Source organism: Tinamus guttatus, unplaced genomic scaffold (assembly GCF_059628265.1).
Source record: "Tinamus guttatus ecotype Peru unplaced genomic scaffold, ASM5962826v1 Tinamus_guttatus_pri_ptg000356l, whole genome shotgun sequence".
In the NCBI taxonomy this organism is placed as follows: Eukaryota; Metazoa; Chordata; class Aves; order Tinamiformes; family Tinamidae; genus Tinamus; species Tinamus guttatus.
Genome location: NW_028288890.1, coordinates 229,323 through 253,406, shown reverse-complemented (window position 1 = coordinate 253,406; position 24,084 = coordinate 229,323). Strand labels below are relative to the sequence as shown.

The window sequence follows — 24,084 nt, the reverse complement described above, 5'->3', positions numbered from 1 at the left end:
CACGAAACGAACACATTCACAGAAACTTTTTTGGTTTTAGTCACTGATCTGAGATCAAAGTTTCTTAAATTTAAACCATACTTAACTTGGTGTGTTAATCTTGAAAATAAATTCTACTTCTGCTCCTAAAGTTTGTGAATTCTTAGACCATGCAGCATGTAGTTAACCACAAATATTTTCCTATTACCTTTCTTAAGGAATCCTGAAGGCTAAAGGAACTTTAGACAGAGAAAGGAAAAGAATTTGTTATGTTGAGTTACAATTATGGCAATATCAGTACATGCAGAGACTTGGCTTCCTTTTCCAAAATTAATCCAGTTTGTAAAGCATACACATAATTATGTCTTCTGATGGGAAACACCTAGTCATTGTTAGCAGATAATTTTGCTTAGCTTTTTGATGTTTTCTTTTGCTTTTAGAAAGTCAGATCCCAAATTTGCAGATGAACTTATTAAAACAGCTTTATGGTTATAGTGATGATTTAAATATTTTTAAGAGAACAAAGAAAAAATCCCAAGAAAAAGAGATTTTTAGAGACAGAGTTTGGTGATAATTTAGGGAAGCTTGCAAAGTAAGCTCAGTAGAGATTAATATTCAAAACACAAAATTAGAGCTAGCCAGCAAGACCAAATGTTTGCTTAAGATTTGACTTTCAATTAGTTCAAAATAAGAAACAGCTGCCAATTTAAGGAGAAACTATGAATCTGATTTTACAACTGAACTGAGAGCTTTCTGCTCCCTTTCAGATAATGAAAGTTGAAGTTTCTCAGTGCCCTACATTATATAGTCCTAAAAAAAAAAAAAAAAATTCCTCACCCTGAAAGCCTAAAATATTTTGAGATTTATTTTACTAAAAATGCCCAACTTTATTTTCTTGCTTTAGAGTAATTCAAATTAGAGAAGACAAATTCACTCTGTAAAATATTTTATATATTTCACTAGATTTTCTAATAGCCTGAAATTGTAACCCATCGAATCTGAATTATCAGAACAGTTAGCAGAATTCATGATGGAGATCAATAGTTGATAGTTCATTCACTTTTATACTTAACCCCAAGCCCACCATAGAACGCAGAGTGTTAGAAAATCCATTCCGCAACATACTATAATTCTGAGAAACAAGGATAATTTTCTCCAGGTTCTTCTAAGTTTTTGTAGGGATACACCTCCCTTTCAAGTTTTGGTTGATTATAGTAATATATTTTTATGGTTTGGGGGTTTTGTTTTGTTTTTGAAATCTACAGTCTTAAAAAGAGGTAGTATAAAAAAGGAGCAGAACACGACTATTTCAGCAAACAATATTCACATACAGAGAGGATACTCGATATGATAACCCAAGACTGACAAGAGTCTGCATAGAAGTTTAATCACCACTCTCCCAGAAATATTTGGAGATGATACAGCCATTTGAAATGTATGACTGGCCGTTCTGGGCAAGCACTATTGCTGAAGTCCCGTAAAACTCTTATGCACAGACATGATTAATATGAATGACGGATAAGATCTGAAAGATACTAACTGAAAACTGTATAGGGTGCTACTTAAAAATATACACACCCTCTTCTGCCTCCAGATCAATACATTTTCTCCTTCAAGAGTTAGTCAGAATTCATAAATGTTTGAATCTGCATTTTTTTAATATAAAGATAGTTTAAAAGCCATGATGCAAAAGCCTGGGGGAGGGTAGACTTTCTGTAGACTATTTTCACCTTTAGAAATTATTGTGCTACAAAACTTTTTGAACAGTAGCTCAAAGCATTATAAAAATAATGAGGAAATTCTCTGTAGCTCTCAAACAGGTAAGTCAACCATATACTAATTTTATGGTTTAATATACTACAGACAAAAAAAAAAACTGTGATAAATATAAGTCTCATCATGATAATAATTACTGCAAGATACCAGTTGTGCAAAATCAGTGAACTCCACACACTTTCTTAGCTATTGATCTTAAATCATTCTGTGCTGTACCTTAAAGTCACTATATTTTCTATAGAAAACTGAATCAACTTTCAGAAGTAAAGCAAGCCAAGCAAATGGCAACACATTTAACAGTAATCACAACCCCAGTAATAGCACAAGACCTCTCTGCTCTTGGGTAGATTATTAGACGGGCTACACGTGGAACCATTTGTAGTTTAGCAGTTGGACTTAGGCTGTTGCTGGAAGATGTTAATCACAACTGGAAATGGTATTTTATAAAAAATACTACAATCACACCTATTTGAGGAAAACACATAATGTTCCACTGAAACTCACAGAATTAGACATGGAGACATCAAGTATTTATAGAAATATCTACAAACTGCAACTGCCAATTATTAAGAGTATCAGTGAACGGATTGCTAGAGTAAGGGTTTCATGACAACAGGCTACTTGCTACTTAGGCAAAATAAAAGATGAAAGTTCTCAGCTCTCAACCTTCTCAGCTCTTTGTTTTACTTTGTTTTACCTAAACTAATTTATTCTTTTCATGTTGCTACTTCTTTGCATTTATACTCTTCTACAAAGAAGCAATTCTCAGAAACTTATGCAAAAATATTCTTACAGAGAGAAGAGCTATTGATAAATCCGTATTGTGCCTTAAAGTCTTGCATCATCAGACTCTCTGTTTCACAAGTATTAATTATCAACTGCAGGACTTTTTTTTTTTTTAAAAAAAAGGGGGGGGGGAAAAAACACTATCAAAATATTCTTCCAATTCAGATACAAACACAAAATCGGAAATTCCACACACTGGTTGCCTTACACAAATGAAAGTGTTGCTCTAACAAGCAATGCTGCAGCCCTTGTCCTGGTATTGAGCAGAGGGGAAAAAAAGGAAAAAAAGGACATAGAAAACTCAACCATGAATAGGCTGAATGTTAACTATGTAATAATATCAGCCTAACATAAAACCCTTCATTTTTTCCTGATTATTCTGCATTTTAATTGCACAAACTTCAGTAATTTGAGAATGCTTATGACGGTCTGTAGACCCTCAATGCTATTTTGTCTGCACCTGAAATGTAAAAGGACAGTGCCTGACTACAAACAGGCCTGTCATTGAACGACTCATCTTCACTGCAAGTTCTATTGTTTCCAAGGTTTAAAAGCATATTATGTAGAAGGAAAAAAAAAGGTATGAGATACCTATTTAGAGAAATAATCTAAGGATGAAGCTTTTGCTTTTTTAAGGTGTTACACTGAACATTTTTAACTGAATGTAAAAGTTAAACTGACCATGCCCTTCGAAGCATCCACAGACAGAAACAAATAAACACAACTCTGCGTCTGCATCCATCCACTCACACGGTCTCTCAGAAAGCCCCCATGTCCTAAAAGATGCTTGAGGACAGGAACACAAATCCACAGAATTAGGGCAAAATTCCCCAAGTCCCACAAGGCCATTTCCAGAGCTGACACTTAAAGAACTTGGGACTGTGGTATCCAAAGATCATTTAGTGTCGTAGAACTGCTTAAACTTCTGGAGAACTGGGTCTGCTTCAAAGCTCAGCAAAGATGAGACTGGCCAATTTAGTCATGAAACTCCTACTGTGGCAAAGAGTCCTTGGTGTGTGGATCCTTGTGCAGTTGACGTTGCAGGCAACTGAACTGAAGGTGTTGTTATCCCTGACAGCTTCTATAGGAAAGGGAAGGCCAGCGGAGGCTGGTTGTCCATCCTGTGCTCAAGGTCCTCCACTGTAGGAATAATCTGCCTTGTTGTGCATCACCAGCTTGTTGTCTACAAAGTAGAAACTGTCCGACTGTGTCTCATATGGATGAAGGATCATCTCTCGAACTGCAGGTGACAAAACAAATTAGTCATGTTGTACACTAGCCAGACTGTAGCAACACTCAGTGCTGACTATTCTTGCAGACTGGGCCTCAGCTGTGTTAAACAGCATTGCTCAAATAGCAACAAACTCTAAAATAAAACAAAAACAAAACAGGAGCCTACCCACACCATTTTTTTAAAGTAACATTTAAAGAACACAAACAGAATCCAAATAACATGTTAAGGCATCACACAAACAGTAAGTGCTAGCTCTCCTCCAAACAACATTGAATTAGTTTTAAGGTAACAGAAGACTGACTCAAAACAAGCAAGCAGGCAAAGCACATCACTGTATTTTACATATTATCTGTAATATTAGTACAGAGATACATGATTAAGGGCTATATAGAATATGAGGGTACAGAGATGCGGCACTGATGCCGTTATATCTTGGGAGAGGGGAGAGAAAAGAGAAGGTACGTTCCTACTAAAACAGAAACCTCTCAAGCTACCCATGTAGCACATCACACATGCAAGTAGAACATAAGGCTTAAGTTACCTCTTTAACAGGACATCTTTCCAGTCCTGTTTTTTTTTTTTTTTACTTATTTATAACACTTTTTTTTTTCTACCTGACATTGAAGCTTCCTTTTTATGAGTAAAAAGAGCAACCATCTGCTGGTGACAGGATACGTGCTACTAGAAGACAAGAGCTGTACTGAACAAGATGCAAAACTACTAGGATGTATTTTTCCATACCCATTTTCTATAGATAGCTCATTGGATAGGGCTTCCCCAAAACAACTTGGACTAGCATCACTATTTGGTCACCTAATAACTGAAAAGAGCTTACTGAGGTCCTCCGAGAGCTGTGGGAATTCGTAGATGTGCTCACAGGTATTTTTACTGCTGGGGATGCAGAACCCGAACTCAAAATCAAAACTCTTCAGCAGCTGATCCCGGAAATAATGCCTCTCGATCATGCGGAAGTTGTTAATGGGTTTGTCCCCTACCGTGAATTCCACCCTGAGGAGGAAGGATAAGATTGAAATGAGTTTTCCTCAATAAGCAAGACTTCCAGACACTGTTGCCAGGTAGAAAAAAAAAAACTGCTTCAAAAAGAAAAATAAATCAATAAATCAATGATACTAATCAAAATCTTTTTTTTTTTCAAATATGCTACAGGGATACAACATAGCATCACAAATCATAGCTAATACTATAGCTTATACTGTATTTTATACATTTTTTCCTCCATAAAAATGATATGCAAGACAATTGTACAAACTTAAAATGATCTTGAGAAAAAAATGAAAATTCCTCCAGCTATACTGGAAAAGCACTGCACTAGATCATTCTGCATTATTGTTCAAGCTATTTTAATTCTCCCAACTGGTATTGGAAGGACAGATCTACAGAAAAACTCTCTCTCTTTGTTCCCTATTTTGTAGATGGTAAAAGAGGGCACGTTTCAACCAAGACTGTGCTCAAGTTTCTCTTGCCAAGAGGCCTATTTCAATAAAATAGTGGCCAAAGTGATGCTAACAGATACAGGTCTTTAACCTTTCTTCTAAAACAGAGTCTAAATGGTGCAATACTGTTTCAAGATTAGCAGGAAGCTGTAATGTGCTTCTGAAGGGTTCTATCAAAATGCAAAATAATTTGAATCCAAACTAATTATTTTTATATACTTGAAAAATAATTTTTAAAAATGCACTGGAACAGTAAGTGATGCTCAATTATACTATTACAGTCTTAATGCCATAATAGCAATGGACATAAAGCTCTTAATTAGATCTACTAATTTAAACTTAAGTGAATGTCAAAGAAAAACTTAGGTAACAATGGCTCTGCAATAGTGCGAACCAATATACTTCTAAAATCTTCAATAAAGGGGGAAGGACCCACCAGGCAACTCTTCAGGAGGGCAGGAGAGAGGGAAAGAAAAATTTCCACAGTTAAATAGTGTGCATGCAAACAAAATCCCTACTAACTTACGCGAAATGAAAAATAGACCCTGTCACTTATATTACAGTAGCAATATCTTTGGCCCAAAGCTTTCCAGAAAAATTGGCAGGGTTTATTGTTGTATGTATGACCTCAAAGAGCATTCTGGTACAGAAAGTGTCAAACACAACTTCACTGTTTCACTTCTATTTTTGGCTTAGTGTCTTTGGGGAAAGTGATGTGGAAGGCTGCAGAAACCTGTTCCAAAAGGGGCAGAGCCTCTGTCAAACAAACCATAATTTGCAGAGAAGTATTGGGAGTATCTGGGCACTTTGTCCACTTCACACGACTCCTTTTAGCAGGAATTTCTTCAGCCCAAGGACTGCTCTTAGGGTAAAAAAAACAAGCTAAAGGAATGGGGAATGCGAGACAACCAGCCAAGATATTTGGAACTCCTCATAATAAAAAGAGATCTTGACTAGACCAACTTAAGATCAAAACTGACAGGAACAGTATGAGCTGCTTATGTTTTATAAGACCTCAGAAGGTCTCTGCACGAGAAATAGTAGCACAAGTGCAATTACTTACGTGGCTCCCACTTGCCGCAGTCTCAGAAAAGCTGGGGTAAATTGGTAACGTACAAAGCGCCCGGCATTGGGGTCGATGTCCTTCTTGTCGTTGTGCTCACGTTCTGCAAAAGTGCAAAGAAAAGCTCCGTCACTGTTGTCTGAGAACAGAAAGATGGGGAAAATACTGGAGTAACAGAGATCTCCTCCCCAGCCTCACGCCCTCGGTGGAGCCCATGGTGGAGCCCATGCAAGAATGAGGCCAAATGACCAACATGTAGCATGTTGGGCACCAGAAAGACCTTTTCCACCTTCTTCGGCTCACAGTGGGCAAGGATACCTAATCCATCCTCAAATCCCCGCCGGACACAGCAAACAAACTGCAGCAAGAAATACCTGGTTGCTGAGAAAATACATGGTTTGCACCTCAGAAGTAAGCGGTGAGCTCAGCTTCAGCAGCAAAGTTTTGCTGTCTTTTTAAGTACTCCAGCCTGCTCGTTTCTATTGATTTGGCAGTGTTGGAAATTGGTTCCCCAGGAAAAAAAGAACCAGGGCTCCGTTCTGGCAGAACACGGGAGAAACAAAGAGCTCTCTGTAAAGAAACTGGGCAAGCAGCAAACGGTGGTGTATTTTTAACCATGAAAAGGTATGTTATGAGCAAAAAAAAAGCAGCGATCAAAGTTTGAGGGTTCCTCACCAAAATGAAGGACACACAAAATACCATGAACTCTCCATTAGGGTTTCTATTTCTGATTTTCTTTGCTGTTAAGTATGGCCACGTGCAGTGACCTCATTCCACTCTGTTCTTTCACAGCTTTATAAACTGAGTTCACAAAAATGACTGTTGGCCACAACGTGGTTCACACAAGCATTTCACAGTCACTATGGTAGAAGGGGGGAAAAAGGCAAAAAAAAAAAATGTAAAGAACAAACTTTTAAAATTTTCAGCAAGACGATTTACTCCAAACATGCTTTCTTTAAAGAAACAGGGAGCAAGCCACCCATGTATTATGTGCCTTACAAAGCTCCCTTTGGATTTTGCTCACAGATTTTAAATGAGGACAGAGATCTGGCTTTTGAGACAACAGGTATTGGGAGCTTTACTGCTACCCCCTACTGTTCTTCTAGTGTGAGAATTAGCCAACACTTGACAAAACTAGATGGCAAAAGAGCCAAAGCAAAACCACAGCATGTGACTAAGCTGGGAAATTCCTTGCTATAGGACATTGAGGTCTATTAAATACAAAGACATCATGTGCAGCAAAGGAGCTCTTGGAACCCTATACTGCTGAACGAAGGCCAGGACACTCTTCTGAGTGAGGATGAGGGGTGATAGACTCTACAACATCCACTGATGATCACTCATACACAGAGCATTTGTAGAACGGTCCTTTGGCTCGAGCCACTTCTGAGCTCTGGAGTGACTCCATGCAGACCTGCAGCCTCCGAGCACACCTCTTGGTTGCTGTCTCGAAGCTATGGAAAAATTCCTTTCACATGCAAGGGATGGGGAAGATTTGAAAGTGCATCCAATGCAGAAAAGAATAGTGGCCCTGAGGTTTTACTATCCCCTGGCAATAGATAACACCTCGATGGTTACAAGTAACACCTAAAAAATTACAGAAAAACGAAGCATGTTTTCGGGTTGTCTCCTTTGCACGACTCACATATGGTTTCTGTCTGAGTGATGCCTGTTTTCCTGACTCCTGAAAAAAAGGTGTTAGCTTGACAGCTAAGCTATGTACAAGGGGCTCTCCCTGCACCAACACATTCTGACTTCTTCCTTCTCATCGTCTTCTATTTACAACATCCATCTGTCCTTTCTAAGCACAGATGGCCATGGCAGGAACTCAGCAACAGCGTTATCTGCTCGTGTCAGTACAATGGGATACCTGAACAGTGTCTTCTGCTGCAGTTGGGGCTCTCGCCTCTAGTTTCTCCTAGTTTGGAGAAACCTGTGGAGTGAACAGAGTGTGAAAAGGAATCCCAGCACGGATTTGTCAGTGACAGCAGTGTTTGGTGCGTGCGCTCACCTGAAGCTGGTGGTTTGGTGATTTCAAACAGCACCGTGCCAGACTCCATGTCCCGGATTTTGAACCTGGTGAAGTCTATCTTGTAAACATTTTCCTCTGGAGTGCACAAATAATCTGCAGAGGAAAGGGCAAGGTTGAATGAAGGATGCTCAGAAACACCCTGTATTTCTAGCTACTGTGCCTTGGCACCCCAAGGTCATCACCCGGGCCAGCACCGTGCGGGCCCGTTTTCCCGCAGGGCATTGGGAAGAGGCAGGATCTCCACCAAATCCCAGCCTTTGCCGGGTAAGAGGCTTTGCCCGCTTTGAAGACTGCCCTGAGGCAGAACGCGAGCGCTAAGCGGCTTTGCGGGCACTAAGCCGCCCGCGTCACGGGGACGGGAGCGTCCTCCGGCCCGCGCCGCCTCCGCCGCCCCAGCCGCACAGCTCTGCCCTCCAGCGACGCCGGCCCGGCCAAGGAGCTGCTCGTCAGCCCCAAAAATGGGGTTGGAACCTCTCCCCGTGCTAGCGAACGGCCTGGGAACAGAGCCCTTCCCGGACGTGCGAGCCAGTGCCCGGCCGGGATCGCAGACTCCTCTGTGGGAAGGGGGCTTGGGGTGCCCATGGATGGAAAGAGCTCCAATAACTCCCTTTATCCAGAAAAATCTAACTGAAAGGGTGTGTGTAAAAGCTAGGTTAGCTTTCCAACGTAGCTGCATTTTTTCCAAGAGACTTGGGTTACAATTATTAGGCAAGGTGAAAATAATACGTCAAAATCGCAACTCTAAGCCCTCTCCCAACCACTAATTCCTGACATAAGTCCAAGTTATTCACTTATTGCAATTCTTATTGCGAAAATCTAGGTGTATCCATCCACCTGGCACTGGAGGAAGCCACTGCTTCACCCCTGGGTTTCTGAGCCGCCGGGCAGGCGATGCCGCGGGCCAAGCACCGACACAGGGTTGTCCGACGGTTAATTATTAAGTGTTTTCCTCCGGCAGAATTCCTGCCCGGCCAGCGCCATGGCAACGGTCTCATCCCCTCCGTTGCTGCAGTAACGGTGCCCGTGACTCATCCAGAGGAGAGGAGCACAGAGCAGAGCCACCGGAAAGGGAGCAAACCCGGGCACGATCCTCACCACGCTCCTGATTCCAGACCCCGAGGCCCCGCACGCTATTTCTTTTCCTGCTTTTTCTGCTTTTTCAAACCGTGTTTGAAACCTATATTTTTAGCATGGTGCCAGGATCCCACCGGGTGGCTTTGGGGAAGCTTTGCAGCCAGAGGGAAAATACTGCAGCGGAGTTTGTCCTTCCTCTTCTCGCAGGAAATAAGGGCAGCGAGGCCTCTCGCTCGGTGTTAAAAACCTGCCTGCTGCCATTCCTGTGCAAAATAATAAAACGAATCAACTCAAGGAACCACGCGGGGCTGCTCCCACACCTGTGGCTACGCTGGGGGGTCCTTTCCACAACGGTGACGGGGAGCAAACTCCTCCGCCACGATCCCCACGTGAGACATTCCCTCTGTCCAGCCCGACCCTGCTCGGGAAGCGCCTGGATGCAGAGCTCGCTGCTGCAGGGTGCGGGAGGCAGCCGAGGCCATGGACTTCCTGAGCCAGAAACAATAGGTTTTGTCACAAATTCTCCCTTTGTATGAAAAAGCGCTTAAAAAAGAGTGAGCAAGCAGCAAACCGTGGCACGTGTTTGGAGCCGCACGCTCCGGAGCCGGCGCTGCCGAGGGACACAAAAGGCCGGGATCATCCAATGCATGTCCCCGCACGGACAGCGGGCGCTGGCACTTTCTCCTGCCCTCTCCCTGCTATTCGGATGATCCAACGGACCAGATTAGGCGTCCGATTGCAGCCACAGGGAGCTGAATGTCCATACTGTATTTTCCAAGTCCCTTTGCATCCGCACCAGCAGGCACATGACGGAGAGGAGGCACCGCTGGGACACCGAGTTTGGGGCTGCTCATCCCTCTGGGCCTTCGCTCCTCTCTGCCACCTCCTGTCACCCCCAAACATCAGCTATTTCTGGGGTGCTCATTAAAGCTTCCAAACCCAGATGGGGCAGCTCCTATTTTGAACCTTTAATGGCCCAGGGAGGAAAACTGAGGGGCTAACGGAGAGCTCAAAACCCAATGGTGAAAATGGCCCTAGATCAGGTGGATGTGGCAGCAGCAGCCGCTCATGACGGGAATGTCAATGCCCAGTCCCAGCAGCCACGGAAATTTAGGGAAAGAGAAGGTTCCTCTTGCCACACCGCCCTATTTCTTAAGACGCGTTAGCCAACAAGGTCAGCGCCTCTTTTGGAAGCTACTCCCGAGACCTAAGCCAGGTATAAAGCAAAGTCAACGGGAGATGAATCGCTAGGAGCCGGCGATTAGGAGATTATCAGATTGAAGCGTCTCAGGAGGAAGCGAGCAAAAATAGCAGCGAGGCGGCGGCGAGGCGGCCGTGACGCAGGGCAGAGCACGGGAGCGCGCGGGGACGGCGCCGAGCGGCGCTGCTGCAACCGGGGCCGATTAGGGAAGGAGCCGGGCGAAACCACAGCGGGGACCCGAGCCCCGTGCACGGGGTCAACCCAGAGCAAAGCAGCCCCTGCCCAAAGCCCCTGATGCCTCCTCGTCCTGGCTTCCTGCAATGATGGTGCCAACTTTTAAAAAGTGCCCTGCTGCAGCTCGGTGCATGGGCACTGCCTGCACATACGCGTTGCCACACGTGCTCTCCCGTATTTAAGCAGCTCATACGTAAGCGCGAGACTAATAAAAAAGCCTCCATCAGCACCTAAGCGATGAGTTATGGCAAAGCCTCACTAAGGGCCTTGGCGTGTGTCACCTTGTCCAGGGAATGGGCTCCTGGACACCGCTCCGCGATGGAGAATCGCACATGGGTTGAGTTTTCCTCACCCCGGCCCCGGCCGAGCAGCAACTCATCGCACGACACCCACAGCTAATCAGGGCTCCTGATCCAACAGAGCCAAGACTGAGGGTGGCGAAAGACACGGGGACAGAGCAGCTCCTTGGGCAGCGCCACGAGGCAGGACAGGGCGCTCGCAGCCACCGACGTCCCGGTAATTGCAGGCGGGCTCCCCTGATCCTCTGGCTGCCTCTGTAATTAATTGCAATTTGAACTCAGCTCTGCCCTGCTCCTTTGCTAATCCCAAGCTAATCGTGTTGGAAGTATTTTTTTTCCTCTTTCAGTAACTGCAGTTGCATGAGCTGGTAACAAATCCCGCTAATTGCAAAAAAAAAATGTTTAATTTGCCTTGCGCCTCTCATTGCCGCAGCGGTGCCAGAGCCAGCCCACCCAGAGGGCTCAGCTCTTCCACAGCAGCTTCCCAATCCGCCAGGATCATCCCTGAAATGGTAGCGGCCACGGGGCTGAGGGAGAATTTAACATTGAAAGGACACACCATATGCAGGACAGTTTGCACAACTCCCCCCCTAAGCTTATTAGAAACACATTAAAAGCAGAGCCCAGCTGCCCTTCCCGGCTTCCTGCACGCTCAGGTTACAGAAGAGGCTTCTCTGGGCTAGCAAAAAGGCCTCTGCGGCCACCAAGCACCTCCTGTTTGTCCAGATGGCCAGCCTGAGATATTTAACACGTATCACGCATGCAGCCAGTCCCTGCAGTAGGATCCCCAGCATAGAGAGCAGAGCACGATCCCCCGCTTGTGCTTCCAGCAAGGGTTTTCCCCAGATCCCAATGCCACGGAGCAGCTCCGGAGCCCGGCCGGGCTCTCTCTGTTACAGCGCCCGTGCCATCCACCTTTGCTTGCGATCCGACGGCTCCTTCCCGCGAGCTCCGAGGGCACCGAGCCCATTTCAACCTCCAGAAGCCCCGAAGCACCTCGACCCTCTGGGCGCTGCACGAGCCCTGCGCCAAACGCGCCCGCCAGCTCCTGCTCCGCAAAGCGCCACGTCCACATCCTGCATCCCGCATCCCGCAGCCCTCGCTGCGCCGGCCCGGCCGGCGGAGGAGCCGGGAGGGATGTCCGGAGCGCCGGGATGATCCCGCTGCGGATCTCGCTCCCGGTCAGCTCCCACTCCAACTCTGAACCGCTGGAGCACGGCACCTTCGGCTCATCTGTTGGGCAAGGAAATCAAGGTGAACAAAGCTTGAGGCCATCAGTCTGATTTGGTGACACAGGCGTCGAGGTTTGCTAAGAAATGGGATTCAACTAGTTTTAAGAGAGAGAAGGAAATAAAAAAAAAAGAAAGAGAAATCTCAAACCCTCCACCTCTCCACTCAGTGTCCTCTTATGGTCTCCTTACCATGTCTCAAAGCCTGGCTCCACTGCTAATGCCCTTTAAAAGCCATAACTAACCCAGGCCAGGACACCGCAGGCTCCTCGTGACCTTCGCTTCGGTCTCTGGATGTCGAGAACCAGCCTGGAGAGGCCACGTGCCTCCATGCTCCCCATTGCCTCCATCCTCCTTCCAGGCCAAGCCGGCACAACCCACAGCCCGGGTGTTGTCCCAGGTGCCGGCACCAAGGCCAATCCTCCTCGCACACCAGGGACGGGAAGGGGTTGGGAGCTGGGGGTACATCGGGCTGAAGCCAAAGGGGACGGGATGGAGGGGAGCGCGAAGGGCTGCGACGAGGCCACGCGTCTCGATGCCGCCGGCTCATCACTGCCCTCCCTCGGGCTCCGGGCGGGATGCCTGGACCGGTCGCACCCGTTTTTGCAGGGCCGCTGTCCCTGCATCAAAGGGAGAGTTCACCCAGCAGAGCCAGGCGGGATAAGGAGCTGCCAGGAGCAGGCAGGAGGATTTCAAGAGACCCTTCGCAACAGGCTGGAGGAGAGAGCGCGAGCTCTGCCGCTGTCCTGCTCACGCTTGCACTTTTGGACTACGAGAGGGCACCAAAAGCGACGCGGCTGTCCCTCCCCATGGCGAGGACGGGCTGGGGTGGCCACAAGCTCCTCTCCCACGGCCCGAGATCCTTCCTCTCCCTGCAGCTCCCTCCATCCGGAGCACAAGACTGGGATGATTTCACATCGGTATTTTTGGCAATCTATTTTACGAGCTTGCTGCAGCCCATGCAAATAATTAAAGGCCCCAAATAAACGCTACGTGGTAAGGACCAGAGGAAACATCTTGTGCTCCCTGCATTTAACCCCCCAGCAAGGAACAGGCCTCCAAAGGGGCCCTGCAAAGTGTCACCAAGCAATAAAACACAGTGCGACAGGGCGAGCAGGCGGCTCGTATGGAGAGTAGCACAGAGAGGAGCAATGAGCTCTCCCGGGACAGGGCTTAGCCCGGGCTCACCTCCCGGTGGCCGGATCTCTCCTGGCACAACCCGGAGCATCCCCACGCCACCCTCGCGCTGTCGAGAAAGCGGTGCAGGACACCTGCAAACGGTTCCTTTCCACCTCTCCTTTTCTTCGCTGCATGCTGCCCCGTATGGAGACGGGGCAGGTCACGGGCAGCTCAGTCACAGAGACAAGGTGAAAAGTGGGGCCTTCCCCATGCCCTGCCAACGTGGGCACGTGCCCAGAGTGACACAGCCGTGGGGCTGGCTGCAGCCTCGCACTGTCCACGCTGGCCCCGTGCAGGACGCCGTGCAGCGATGCCCGGAGCGTTTCGCGCAGCCATCGCTTGTGCTCAGCATCCCGCTTCCGCGAGGACGAGGGCAGCACATGCCAGCGCCCCACGCATCCCGCTCTAGGCAGGGAGGAGCGGGATTCCCAGTCCTGGGCACCCCGTGGCAGGAAGCAGGGGCCAAAGGACCAGCGGTATTAGCAGCCCCTCTCCGGAGCAGCCTCTGCAGCCGCGGTGCGGACGGCTGCTCCCACCAGCGCAGCTCCCCGCATCCTTCCTGCCCCAGCGAGCCGGAACGTGCTCGGCTGCGCCGTGCTCCGGACGGACACCTGGCCAACGCTGCTGCCTCCCGCCGGGCAGAAGGGCCATTTGGGTGGGCAGCAGCAGCCCGGGGAGGGGGCACAGGCCGCTGGGCCCCTGCAGCCCTTGTCCCTGGCGTGTAGCGGTTGGGGTAGCGCAGATGGAGCCGGGTACAGCAAACCCGACTACCGGGATGGAGACTGGCGTCTCCAGGGGGGATCTGAGTGCAGCCCCCCTGCACGGGGGGCCGCGGGACCGGCCGGGCCCCGCAGCGGGCACGGCAGCCGCCGCATCCCGCAGCCCCGCGCGGGGGGCAGCGCCCGGCGGCCCCGCACCCCGAGCGCCGCCGGCAGCGGGGGAGGCAGCACCCTCGTCCCGGGGCCCCGCCGCCCGCCCCGGCCTCGCGCTGGACGTGGGGGGGTCCCCACGGGGCCGCCCCGGTGCGCCCCGAGCCGCACGCACCGCTCGTGACGCGCTGCAGCGCCAGGACGTCGTCGGGCCCGATGAGCGCCTTGCGGCCCAGCTCGTCCTCGGCGCGCGCCGCCGCCGCCGCCGCGCCGGCCCCGCCGCTCTTCTTCACCTCATGGCCGCCCCGCGCCGCCGCCGCCGCCGCCGCTGTGAGCGGCCCCGCGCGCCGCCCCGCCCGCCCCGCCGCACCGGGAGGGGCCGCCCCGCCCCGGGCCCGCCCCCCCGCCGGCACCGACACCGACACCGACACCGCGGGGGGGGCAGAGCCCCAGCCCGGCCCGCAGCGCCGGGGCGGCCCCGGGGCCCTCGCGCTGAACGCGCAGAGGAGGGACACGAGCACCGGGGGGCAGCGAGGACCCTCCGACCGCCCCCACCAGGGGCTTGGGGGCAAATATTGCAAATGCAACAGGCAGCCCCCCAAAATAGCCCACAATACCCCCCACCCAGGCTGGGAGGCCCAGACCTCCGCACGGGGAGCTCTGCACACCCAGCGGGAACCTCCTCCAGGAGCTCTGCGCCAACGCGACAAAGTCATGGAAGGGCCTGGGGCAGGTCTCCTATGAAGAAAGAGGATCTATGAAGAGGATCTATGAAGGAAGAATGAGGGAGCAGGGCCTATTCAGCCTGGAGAAGATTGAGGGGAGGATCTGATCAGCACAGACAAAGACCCGAGGGGAAGATGTAAAGAGGACGGGGCCAAACTCTTCTCCCTGGCGGCCAGTGACAGGATAAGGGGTAATAGGTACAAATTGAAACACAAGACATTTCATCTCCATCTGAGTTAGAGCTTCTTTACTGCGAGGGTGACACCTGGAATGGGCTGCCCAGAGAGGCTGTGGAGTCTCCTTTGCTGGAGATCTTCAAATCCCACCTGGATGTGACCCTGTTCCACCTGCTCTGGGTGTCCCTGCTGGAGCAGCGGGTTGGACTAGATGATCTCTTGCTCTCTCAACCATTCTGTGATTCTGTGAACACTCCTAACGGCACAGGAGGCAGGAGGCCCCATAACCACCACTCCCTGTCGTGGGCTGAATAACAGAGGAGCTGCAGCCCTTAAAGCAGCTGTCCCCCACCCCAGCACGCAGGGGAGGACATGGGAGCACCAAGCTAAGCCCCCGGAGGCAGGAGGGAGGTTCACACAGCCCCACGCCAGGCCCAGCCTGGCCGGGGTCTCCTTTATTGGGCATGCAGGGAGCCCCAGCGCGCACGGGCCGGCCTGGGGCACGAGCAGCGCGTCCCCTTGGAGGGGACAGGACCCCAGCGTCCTCTCCCCGCTATCCCAGCGGTTTCTTCTGCCGAGACCCGCGCTGAGCTCTGCCCTCCACCGTGGGTCCATGACAACGTGCTCCACCGGGCCGGAGCAGCCTCGACGTAGGACAGGGTGCAGATGGGCTCAGTCCGTCTTGGTGGGATCCTTCTTGCGCTGCCTGGCCTCGCGGAGGATCTTGGCCAGGGACAGGAGGATGGGTACAGCCATGGGCAGGAAAAGCGGGATGTAAATGGCAAATTTCTGGTCATCGGGGAAGTAGAGGAGATGGAGGAGGGACGGGTCAAAGAAGGCCCGCTCTGAGGAGGTGATGGCCTCCTTGCTGGCCTGGAAGGCTGAGCGGAGGCGGCCCAGGGCCAGCTCTTCCATGGCACTTTGCACTGCAGCCACCGCTCGGTATACCTGCAATGGGAAGAGCACAGATTGTCCCCTGGGACAGGGACATGGAGGAGCCACCAGGCCACACGGACACAAGCCTGGAGGTCCTTGCTCACCAGCAGGCCTGGGCAGTGTCCCAGCAGCAGCAGCACAGGACAGTGACTGCCACCCGCCACCCAACCCCTGGCTCGGGCTGCCCAAACACCTACCTCAGAGGCAACATCATCTTTGATGACGATGTTCCCAATTTTGTCCAGCAGCTGGGCCAGCGAGGTCAAGGTGGTGGAAACGGTGGCAATGTTCTCCACAGTGCGGGCCCAGAGCAGGCGATCCAGCTCCCAGTCAGCCAGTCCCTCATTCCCTGGACTCTCCATCAGGAACTCCGGCGGCAGCTCTTCCCGCAAAATCCCAAACAGTAACCTACGAGCAGAGGAGAAGGTCCCAGCCTGTGTCATAGGCCCACAGTACACTCCCTGGCTCTCCCCTTCTCCAGGGCATTCAGCCCTGGCAGGACTCAGCCCAGGATGGGCTGCACATCCTGGGGCACATGGGGAAGGACCAAATGAGCTCCCCACACCAGGAGTTGGGCCAGAGCCCCCATGCAGGCAGGGGTGCTGGCCAATGGTCAGGACCTAGAGGCCACAAAAAGCCACCCCAAGCTCCAGAGGGGGTCAAGGGAGCTGCTGCACCTAGGGACAGGCTGCTCCAGTCCACACATGCTCCAGAGGGAGAGCGCAGACAGGCCTGGGCAGGGAACAACGCATCCTCACCGGAGCTGCGCCAGGAACACCTCCATCACTCGCACCATGTCCACGTCCACGCGCAGCGGGAGCGACGCCTGGGGAGCAGCAGGGCCCTCCACGTTGTAAACCTGCAGGAGAGCCCGTCAGGACGAGCCACGGGCCAGCACCAGCCACAGCTCAGAGGGACAGCAGCCACCCACGCCGTACCATGATGCCACCCCAGCGCGGGCTATGGAAGGCATTGGTGCCCACCAGGGCTCCGTCCTTGTCCTGGATATAGAGAGGGGAGTGGGAGCGCTCCGGCACGTACAGCAGGAAGTTCAGCACGGGATAGAGGGAGGCAGCGCTGGAGCCTGCAGCGAGAGGGACAGTGGAAGCCCTTCCCCGGCGCACGGGGCCACTCTGGGCACGGGGCCGGGAGCGCAGCGCTCACCCAGCCTGGCCTCCACGGGGTTGATGACGTGCGGGAGGCTGTGGGCGCTCAGCAGGAAGCTGGAGGACTCCTTGTCGAAGCGCGGCGTCACGCCGAGGACAGCGTAGTACAGGATCTGCGGGGACGCGGACGGTGCCGGCGAGACGTGCGGCACGGGGCACCCGACGCAAGCGAGGCCGGGCTGCCCGCACGGCGCCTCCCAGGCCTCACCTGAGAGGCCACGGAGAAGTTGGCCATGAAGCTCAGTTTGTCCAGGAGGGGCTGCACGTAGCGGCCGACGGCGTCCTCGATGTCCCAGTGCACGTCGTGGGCCTTGGGGTCGGGGTTCAGCAGGCTGAAGGTGATCTCGTACCCTGCCAAGTGCCCACAGCCCGTGAGGCAGCGGCACCACGACCCACCCGGTGGCTCCGTGGCTGGGAACGCCACCAGAGCAGAGCTCCAGAGAGCCAGGAGGGCTCAACCCCTGCTCCTCAGCCCTCCCTTGTGCAGGGCCACACTCCCATGCCCTGCATCAGGCCCCGATGGCAGCACAGATCCTGGCACACAGCCACAGGCTAAGGGAGGATGCACAACTCTGGTAACCCCAACGACACGCAGGGATGTCACTAGGAGGACACGAATGTGTCCCCCTATCCAAGAAGCTGGTCCCCAGGACAGGGAACGGGGCTGGGGTGCCCGTACCCAGGCTGGACTTGAAGTGGCGCCCGGCGTCGGGGCCGAGCTGGCTGGCGGGCACGCGGTCCGAGAGGGTGGCGGACACGGAGGCGGCGGTGAAGGCCATGACGCGGGTGACCTGCTGCAGGCGGGCGCGGAGGGCGGCCAGGCCCGGCGCGGCCCTCACCACGGCGCTGCGGTGCCTCCCCACGTAGACGTCGATGCCCTGCGAGGGGACATTGCAGCGAGGGCTGCGCACAGGGCCGGGCTCCTCACCCTGCCCGTGCCACCAAGAGCGGCCCCTGCCACCCGTGACAGCATGGGGACAGATGTCCTCCCTCAGGAGGCCTGTAGGAATTGCCACATATCCCCCAAAGGAGGGCACATCCCCCAGAGTCCCTTCTTCTCTCTGCAACCTCTAAGTACTTCCAGCAAAGCTTTCTCCATCTCAGAGCCCCAGGCCACAGCCCAGTGTCACAGGAAGCATGAAGGACCCGGGACTCCCTCTTGGGCAAGTGTCCACACCAACCCACTGAGCTTCCCAACTCGCCCCAAAGTGGTGGCCCAGACGGAGCACAGAGAGCGGCACCAAGGGGCGCCCCGGCACCCTCGAGCAGCCGCGTTACCTGAGGGAGCAGCGAGGAGGTTTCAGGGAGCACATAGACGGTCAGAGCGCCCAGCGGGGCGTCCTGCAGCTGGTGCAGGGCAGCATCAGCCTCTGCGCACGGGAGAGGCATCAGCGGGGCACGGAGACCCGCTCAGCACCCCCAGAAGGGGCCCGTGGGCCGGGTTGAGGCCCCGGGAGCAGCAGTTTGGCCTCGTGCTGGTACCTCGCAGCGTGGCTGCCTGCAGAGCCGCCTCCTCGCGAGCCGTGGCGCTGCGATAGAGCGTCTCGTAGCGCGCCGTGATGCTGGTTTGCGCTACGGGGGGGAGGAAGACGCAGAGACCCCGCTAGCGCCGGCGGGCCCCAGGGACGAGGCAGAGCCCGGCGGCGGCAGCTCTTACGGTTCAGACGCGTCTCCTGCTCCCGCGTCTCGCTGAAGGGCAGCGGCCCCGGCAGGTCCCGCGGCAGCGACGCGGAGGCGAAGGCCACGGTGAGGGGCGCGGCGAGCTGCAACTGCGCGAGGGGTCAGCGCCGCCGCCCGCCGCGCGCGCCCCCCGGCCGCCCCTGCCCCGCGCCTCACCGGCAGCTCGGCGAGCGCGGCGATGGCGGCGCCGGGCAGCGCGGCGCGGTACGTCTCCGTCGTCCTCCACCACAGCGGCAGCCCCAGCAGCACGGCGGTGGCCGCGAAGCAGAGCGCGGCCCGCTGGCCCCGCGCCTTCTCTGCGGGGACACGCGTGAACGGCTCGGCTCGGCTCGGCTCGGCTCGGCTCGGCTCGGCCCGGCCCCCGGCCCCCGGCCCGGTACCTGCTGCATCCACGGCCGCTGCGCCCGGCGCCGCTGCCATCTTCGCTTCCCTCCCTGTGCGCGAGGGGCGGGGCTCACTCCCCGCCCAGCCTGTCAGAGCGCCCGGTCTGCGGAGCAGCCAATGAGCGCGGGGGCGGCAGCGCTGATGGACCGGGGGCAGCGCCAATCAGCGCTCGCTGCTGGCCTCGCGGGGCGGGCTGCAGCCGCGCCGCCACTATGGGTGCCTCGGAGGGACAAGAGGACTCAGGTGGGCGGCGCCCAGCAGCGCGGCGAGCGAGCGGGAGGGGGGGGAACCGGGCACCGGGCGCCGGCCCGGGAGGCTCCTCTCCCCCCGCGGGCCCTATAGGAGCGGCGTGGCCGGCCCTGGAGCCCCCGCAGTGGGTGCAGGGTGGGCTGAGGCCGGACGCAACTCGTTGCACGGGTGAGCGCCGCACGGACCGCGCGCAGCGCGGAGCCCGCCCGCGGAAGCGGAACGCCCGGGGCGCGTTGCGGCGAGGCAGCAGGCGGAGGCACGGCGCTGTCGCTACCGTTTATTCGATGTTAGGCTATTCGGTACACGGGGTGCACACGCAGAACACGACACGGGCGGCGGGGGCTTCCCCCGGGGGCTGTTTGTGTGCGGGGAGGGGGCATCATCCACCGGGACTGGCTGCAAAGCTACGGCGGGGGCACCCCCGGGCCTCCCCTCCCGCCCCCTCCCCGGCCTCGTCGGAGTCCCCTGTGCCAAAAGGGGGGGTCCGGGCGGCACCGGGCACCCGAGGGGCCCCCCTCCACGTGCTGGGCTGCCCTTCCTGCGGCTCCCGGGGGTGGAAGCGGGGTGTGAGCGGTGGCGGGGGGCCGGGGGCCGGCGCTCAGTACGCGTGGTTGGCCACGTAGAGGGACTGCGCCGCGGCGCCCGACTCGTCCCCGCTGCCCTCGTACTTGCCCAGCGCCGCCAGCCCGTTCACCTGCCGGAGAGAAGCCCGTGAGCGGCCCCCCCGCCGGCATCGCGGCACGCGGGGTCCCCCATCCAGCACCCCAATGGACGTGGGTTTCGGTGCCCCCCCCATCGCCCCCCGGGATGTGGCCCTCGGTGTCCCCCATCCCATGGGGACACAGCTCTAAGTGTCCCTGTTTTCTTGTGGGACGTGGTCATCAGGGTCCCCCATCACCCCCTGAGTTCAAGGTCCTTGTTCTCCCCTCCCTCCTCATGGGACGTGGTCCTCAGTGTTCCTCATCACCCCATGGGGACATGGTCCTTGTTTTCCCCCATCACTCCCCAGGACATGGTACTCAGTGCCCCCATTACCCCATGGGATCTGGCCCTTTGTGTCCTCCATCCCACGGGCACCCAACCCTTCACCCCATGGGACACAGTGCTCAGTGTCCCCCATCACCACATGGGATGTGGCCCTTGGTGTCCTCCATTCCATGGGGACACAACCCTTGGTGCCCCCAATCTCCCCATAGAATTTAGCACTCAGTGTCCCCCATCACCACGTGGGATGTGATCCTCAGTGTCCCCCATCCCACGGGCACCCAACCCTTCACCCCATGGGACACAGTGCTCAGTGCTCCATCACCACATGGGATGTGGCCCTTGGTGTCCTCTGTTCCATGGGGACACAACCCTTGGTGCCCCCCATCTCCCCATAGGATTTAGCACTCAGTGTCCCCCATCACCACGTGGGATGTGATCCTCAGTGTCCCCCATCCCACGGGCACCCAACCCTTCACCCCATGGGACACAGTGCTCAGTGTCCTCCATCACCACGTGGGATGTGGCCCTTGGTGTCGCTACCTCGGCGCGCTTGACGAACTCTTCGGTGGCGGCGCTGGCGTTGTCACGCTGCCCGCGCCAGGCGCTGAGCGCCGACGCCTGCAGCGCCCGCCCGTAGGAGAAGGTGAGGGCCCAGGGCCGCGCCAGCGGGCACGTGTTGATGGCGTTGAGGTTGATGGAGGCCTCCTCCTCGCTCTGGCCTCCGGAGAGGAAGGTGACACCTGTGGAGAGCGGCGTTTCAGCCTCAACAGAGCCCCCCGAAACGGGACCCTCATCCATTGCCCCCCGTTGCCAGCCCATCCCGGTACCTGGGACAGCTGGGGGGACAGTGCGGCGCAGGGCAGTGACGGTGGCCATGGCGATCTCCTCGGGGCTGTACTTGGTCGGGCAAGAGTGGCCAGGGGTCACCATGTTGGGCTTCAGCAGGGTGCCCTCCAGGTAGACGTGGTGGTCACTCAGCGCTTTGTACACGGCCGCCAGCACCTGGTGGGGACAACGGGCAGCGGGGAGGACGCTGGCATGGCACAGCATGGCCTAGCGCCCGCCCCAGGGCCCACCACACCGTGACGCTCACCTTCTCCGTCACGTACTGGCACCGCTTGAGGTCGTGGTCCCCATCCGGCAGGATCTCTGGCTCCACGATGGGCACGATGCCGTTCTGCAAGGCACGGAGTGACACCAGTGTGGGGAGGGTCCTGGGCATCGCCCCGGCTGTGAAACCCAGTGGGGTGACACCCGGCCCTGAGGCCTGATGCCCAACCCAATAATGATGCCCACAACCATGGGTAGATGCCCAGCCTTGCCATGCAACCCTTGTCCTTGAAGGTGAGTGATGCCCATCATCACAGAATCATAGGATCATAATGGTTGGAAAAGATCTTCAAGATCATTGAGTCCATCCCCATGCCGCGATACCCATCCTCGTGGGTCCCAGCCCGTTCCCCTGGGCAGATGGACACCAGCCTGGGCAGATACCTGCTGGCAGATGCTGGCGTAGCGGGCCAGCACGTTGGCGTTCTCCATGATGGCAAGGGCAGAGGGGGTGTTGTCACTGATTTTCAGCACGCAGCGCCACTTGGCGAAGTCAGCGCCATCCTTCTTGTACTGGGCACAGCGCTCGGACAGCCCGTCCAGGCCTGCGAGGTGGCTTGTCAGTGCGGCACCCCAAAACCCAGCACCCCAAAACCCACGCCTCCAGGCCCAGCACCTCCAAGCCTGGCACCCCTAAGTCCAGCACCACCTCCAGACCAGGCTCCTCCAAGCTTGGCACTTCAAACCAAGCAGTTCCAGATCCAGAATCCCTAAACCTGACACCCCCAAACCTGATATCTTCAAACCCAGAACCCCCAAACCTGGCACCCCAGCCCGCCCATGTCCCATACCCTGAGTCGTGGTTTCTCCATCCGTCCCGGCCAGGGGCACGACGCCCTTGTCCACCTGCAAAGGGAAGGGGAAGGTGGCTCTGAGTCCCTGCCGATGCCACCAGCCACAAACAGCCAGCGTGCTGGGGTACCCCCCCCACCTTAATGCCCACGACGATGCCCTTGTCCTTAATCATCTGCACGAAGGGAGTCCCATCATCGGCCTTCTGGTACATGGTCTCGTGGAAGAAGATGACGCCCCCGATGCACTTCTTGACGCGGCTGTCGGCGCTGAAGAGGACCTGGCGGTACAGCCGGCGGTTCTCCTCCGTGTTCTCCACCCCGATCTGGTTGAGGCGCTTGGCCATGCTCCCTGCGGCAGCGGTGACACCCCGTGAGCCCCAAGACGGGCAGGCACATGGGGCGGGGGGGACGAAAAAACAAGGGGTTGGAATAGCAGCGGCGGGAGGGGTGGTGGCCCCGGCTCACCTACGGACTCATCAGCAGCCAAGATGCCCTTGCCCGGGGCCACGATGCGCAGGGCGATGTCCGAGAGCTCCTTCTTCTGCTCGGCCGTCAGCGCGGGGTACTGGTGCGTCATGGTGGGGCCTGCACGGGGACGGTGACGAGTCACGGGCGGCCTCGCCGGCTGCCACGCGCCCCGGCTGCCCGGGGGGGCCACGTCCCCGCGCTGTGGCCCACATGCGGCACGCGGCCCCGGGGAAGGGCTAGTTACGTAAGCGGCGCTTGCCCGCGCGCCCGCGGCCGCCGCTCGGGCACGGCCTCATGGAGGAGGCCGGGGAGCTCCCAGCCATTTTGCTGCCTGCTCGCCCGCCCCCAGCCCAGCCATCTTGTAGAGGGCCCCGGTGCGGAGGGAAAGCGGCGCTTCCCGGGGACGGCGGTGCCCCGTGCAGGGCAGGAACGGGAGGGACGTGATGCCTGGGGGGATGGTGATGGCCGGGGTGCGGGTACGCGGAGGATGGGGATGCCCTGGCGCCCTGCGGACAGCGATACGCGCGGGGACGGCGGTGTCCCGGGAATGGCGATGGCCTGGGGAAGGTGACCCCCCGAGGTGGTGCCCCCCCTGCCCCGAGCCGCGGATGCCCCGGGAAGGGGCCGTTGCGGGGCTGGGATGCGCGGGGCCCGGGGATGCGCCGGGGGCGGCGGTGCCGCGGGGAAGGCGCTGCCCTCGGGACCGGCGACGTGCGGGGGGCGGCGGTGCCGCCGTTAGGCTGGCGGGGGGACACGGAGGGGACCGCGCAGCGCGTCCCCATCTCCGTCCCGCTCCGCGGGGCTGCGCCGGCCCCAGCCCCCAGCCCGGCGGCGCTGGGAATCCCCCCGTCGGGGCCGCCGACTCCCGCTCCCCCCGGTTCCCCGGCTCCCCTTTACCGTGCAGGAGGAGGGCGGCGGCGGCGGCGGCGGCGGGCGCGGACTGCGGGCTGCGCGCTCCGGCCCCGCGGTAAATGCGCTGCGGTGCCGCAGAGCTACGTG

General features: G+C 55.8%; 3 protein-coding genes across 3 annotated transcripts; all 3 read right to left on the bottom strand.

The window, feature by feature from the left end:
• Positions 1–3,403: 3,403 nt before the first annotated feature.
• Positions 3,404–14,722, bottom strand: UNC119 (unc-119 lipid binding chaperone). Its single transcript, XM_088530013.1, has 5 exons — positions 14,585–14,722; positions 8,304–8,417; positions 6,293–6,395; positions 4,611–4,783; positions 3,404–3,781 (listed from the first exon to the last, which is right to left on the bottom strand). Exons 2-5 carry the CDS (start codon positions 8,350–8,352, stop codon positions 3,669–3,671), a joined length of 438 nt encoding a protein of 145 aa, XP_088386139.1. The 5' UTR covers positions 8,353–8,417; positions 14,585–14,722; the 3' UTR covers positions 3,404–3,668.
• A 1,256-nt stretch (positions 14,723–15,978) lies between these two features.
• PIGS (phosphatidylinositol glycan anchor biosynthesis class S) lies at positions 15,979–19,513 on the bottom strand. The gene is made up of 12 exons (XM_088530012.1): positions 19,474–19,513; positions 19,250–19,389; positions 19,071–19,182; positions 18,896–18,985; positions 18,692–18,783; positions 18,093–18,291; positions 17,622–17,764; positions 17,412–17,526; positions 17,186–17,331; positions 17,006–17,106; positions 16,445–16,655; positions 15,979–16,259 (listed from the first exon to the last, which is right to left on the bottom strand). The coding sequence occupies exons 1-12, from the start codon at positions 19,511–19,513 to the stop codon at positions 15,984–15,986; spliced, it is 1,665 nt and encodes a 554-aa protein (XP_088386138.1). The 3' UTR covers positions 15,979–15,983.
• A 791-nt stretch (positions 19,514–20,304) lies between these two features.
• Positions 20,305–23,210, bottom strand: ALDOC (aldolase, fructose-bisphosphate C). Its single transcript, XM_088530009.1, has 8 exons — positions 23,083–23,210; positions 22,755–22,966; positions 22,615–22,669; positions 22,208–22,368; positions 21,807–21,890; positions 21,541–21,715; positions 21,254–21,453; positions 20,305–20,420 (listed from the first exon to the last, which is right to left on the bottom strand). Exons 1-8 carry the CDS (start codon positions 23,192–23,194, stop codon positions 20,325–20,327), a joined length of 1,095 nt encoding a protein of 364 aa, XP_088386135.1. The 5' UTR covers positions 23,195–23,210; the 3' UTR covers positions 20,305–20,324.
• Positions 23,211–24,084: the final 874 nt, after the last annotated feature.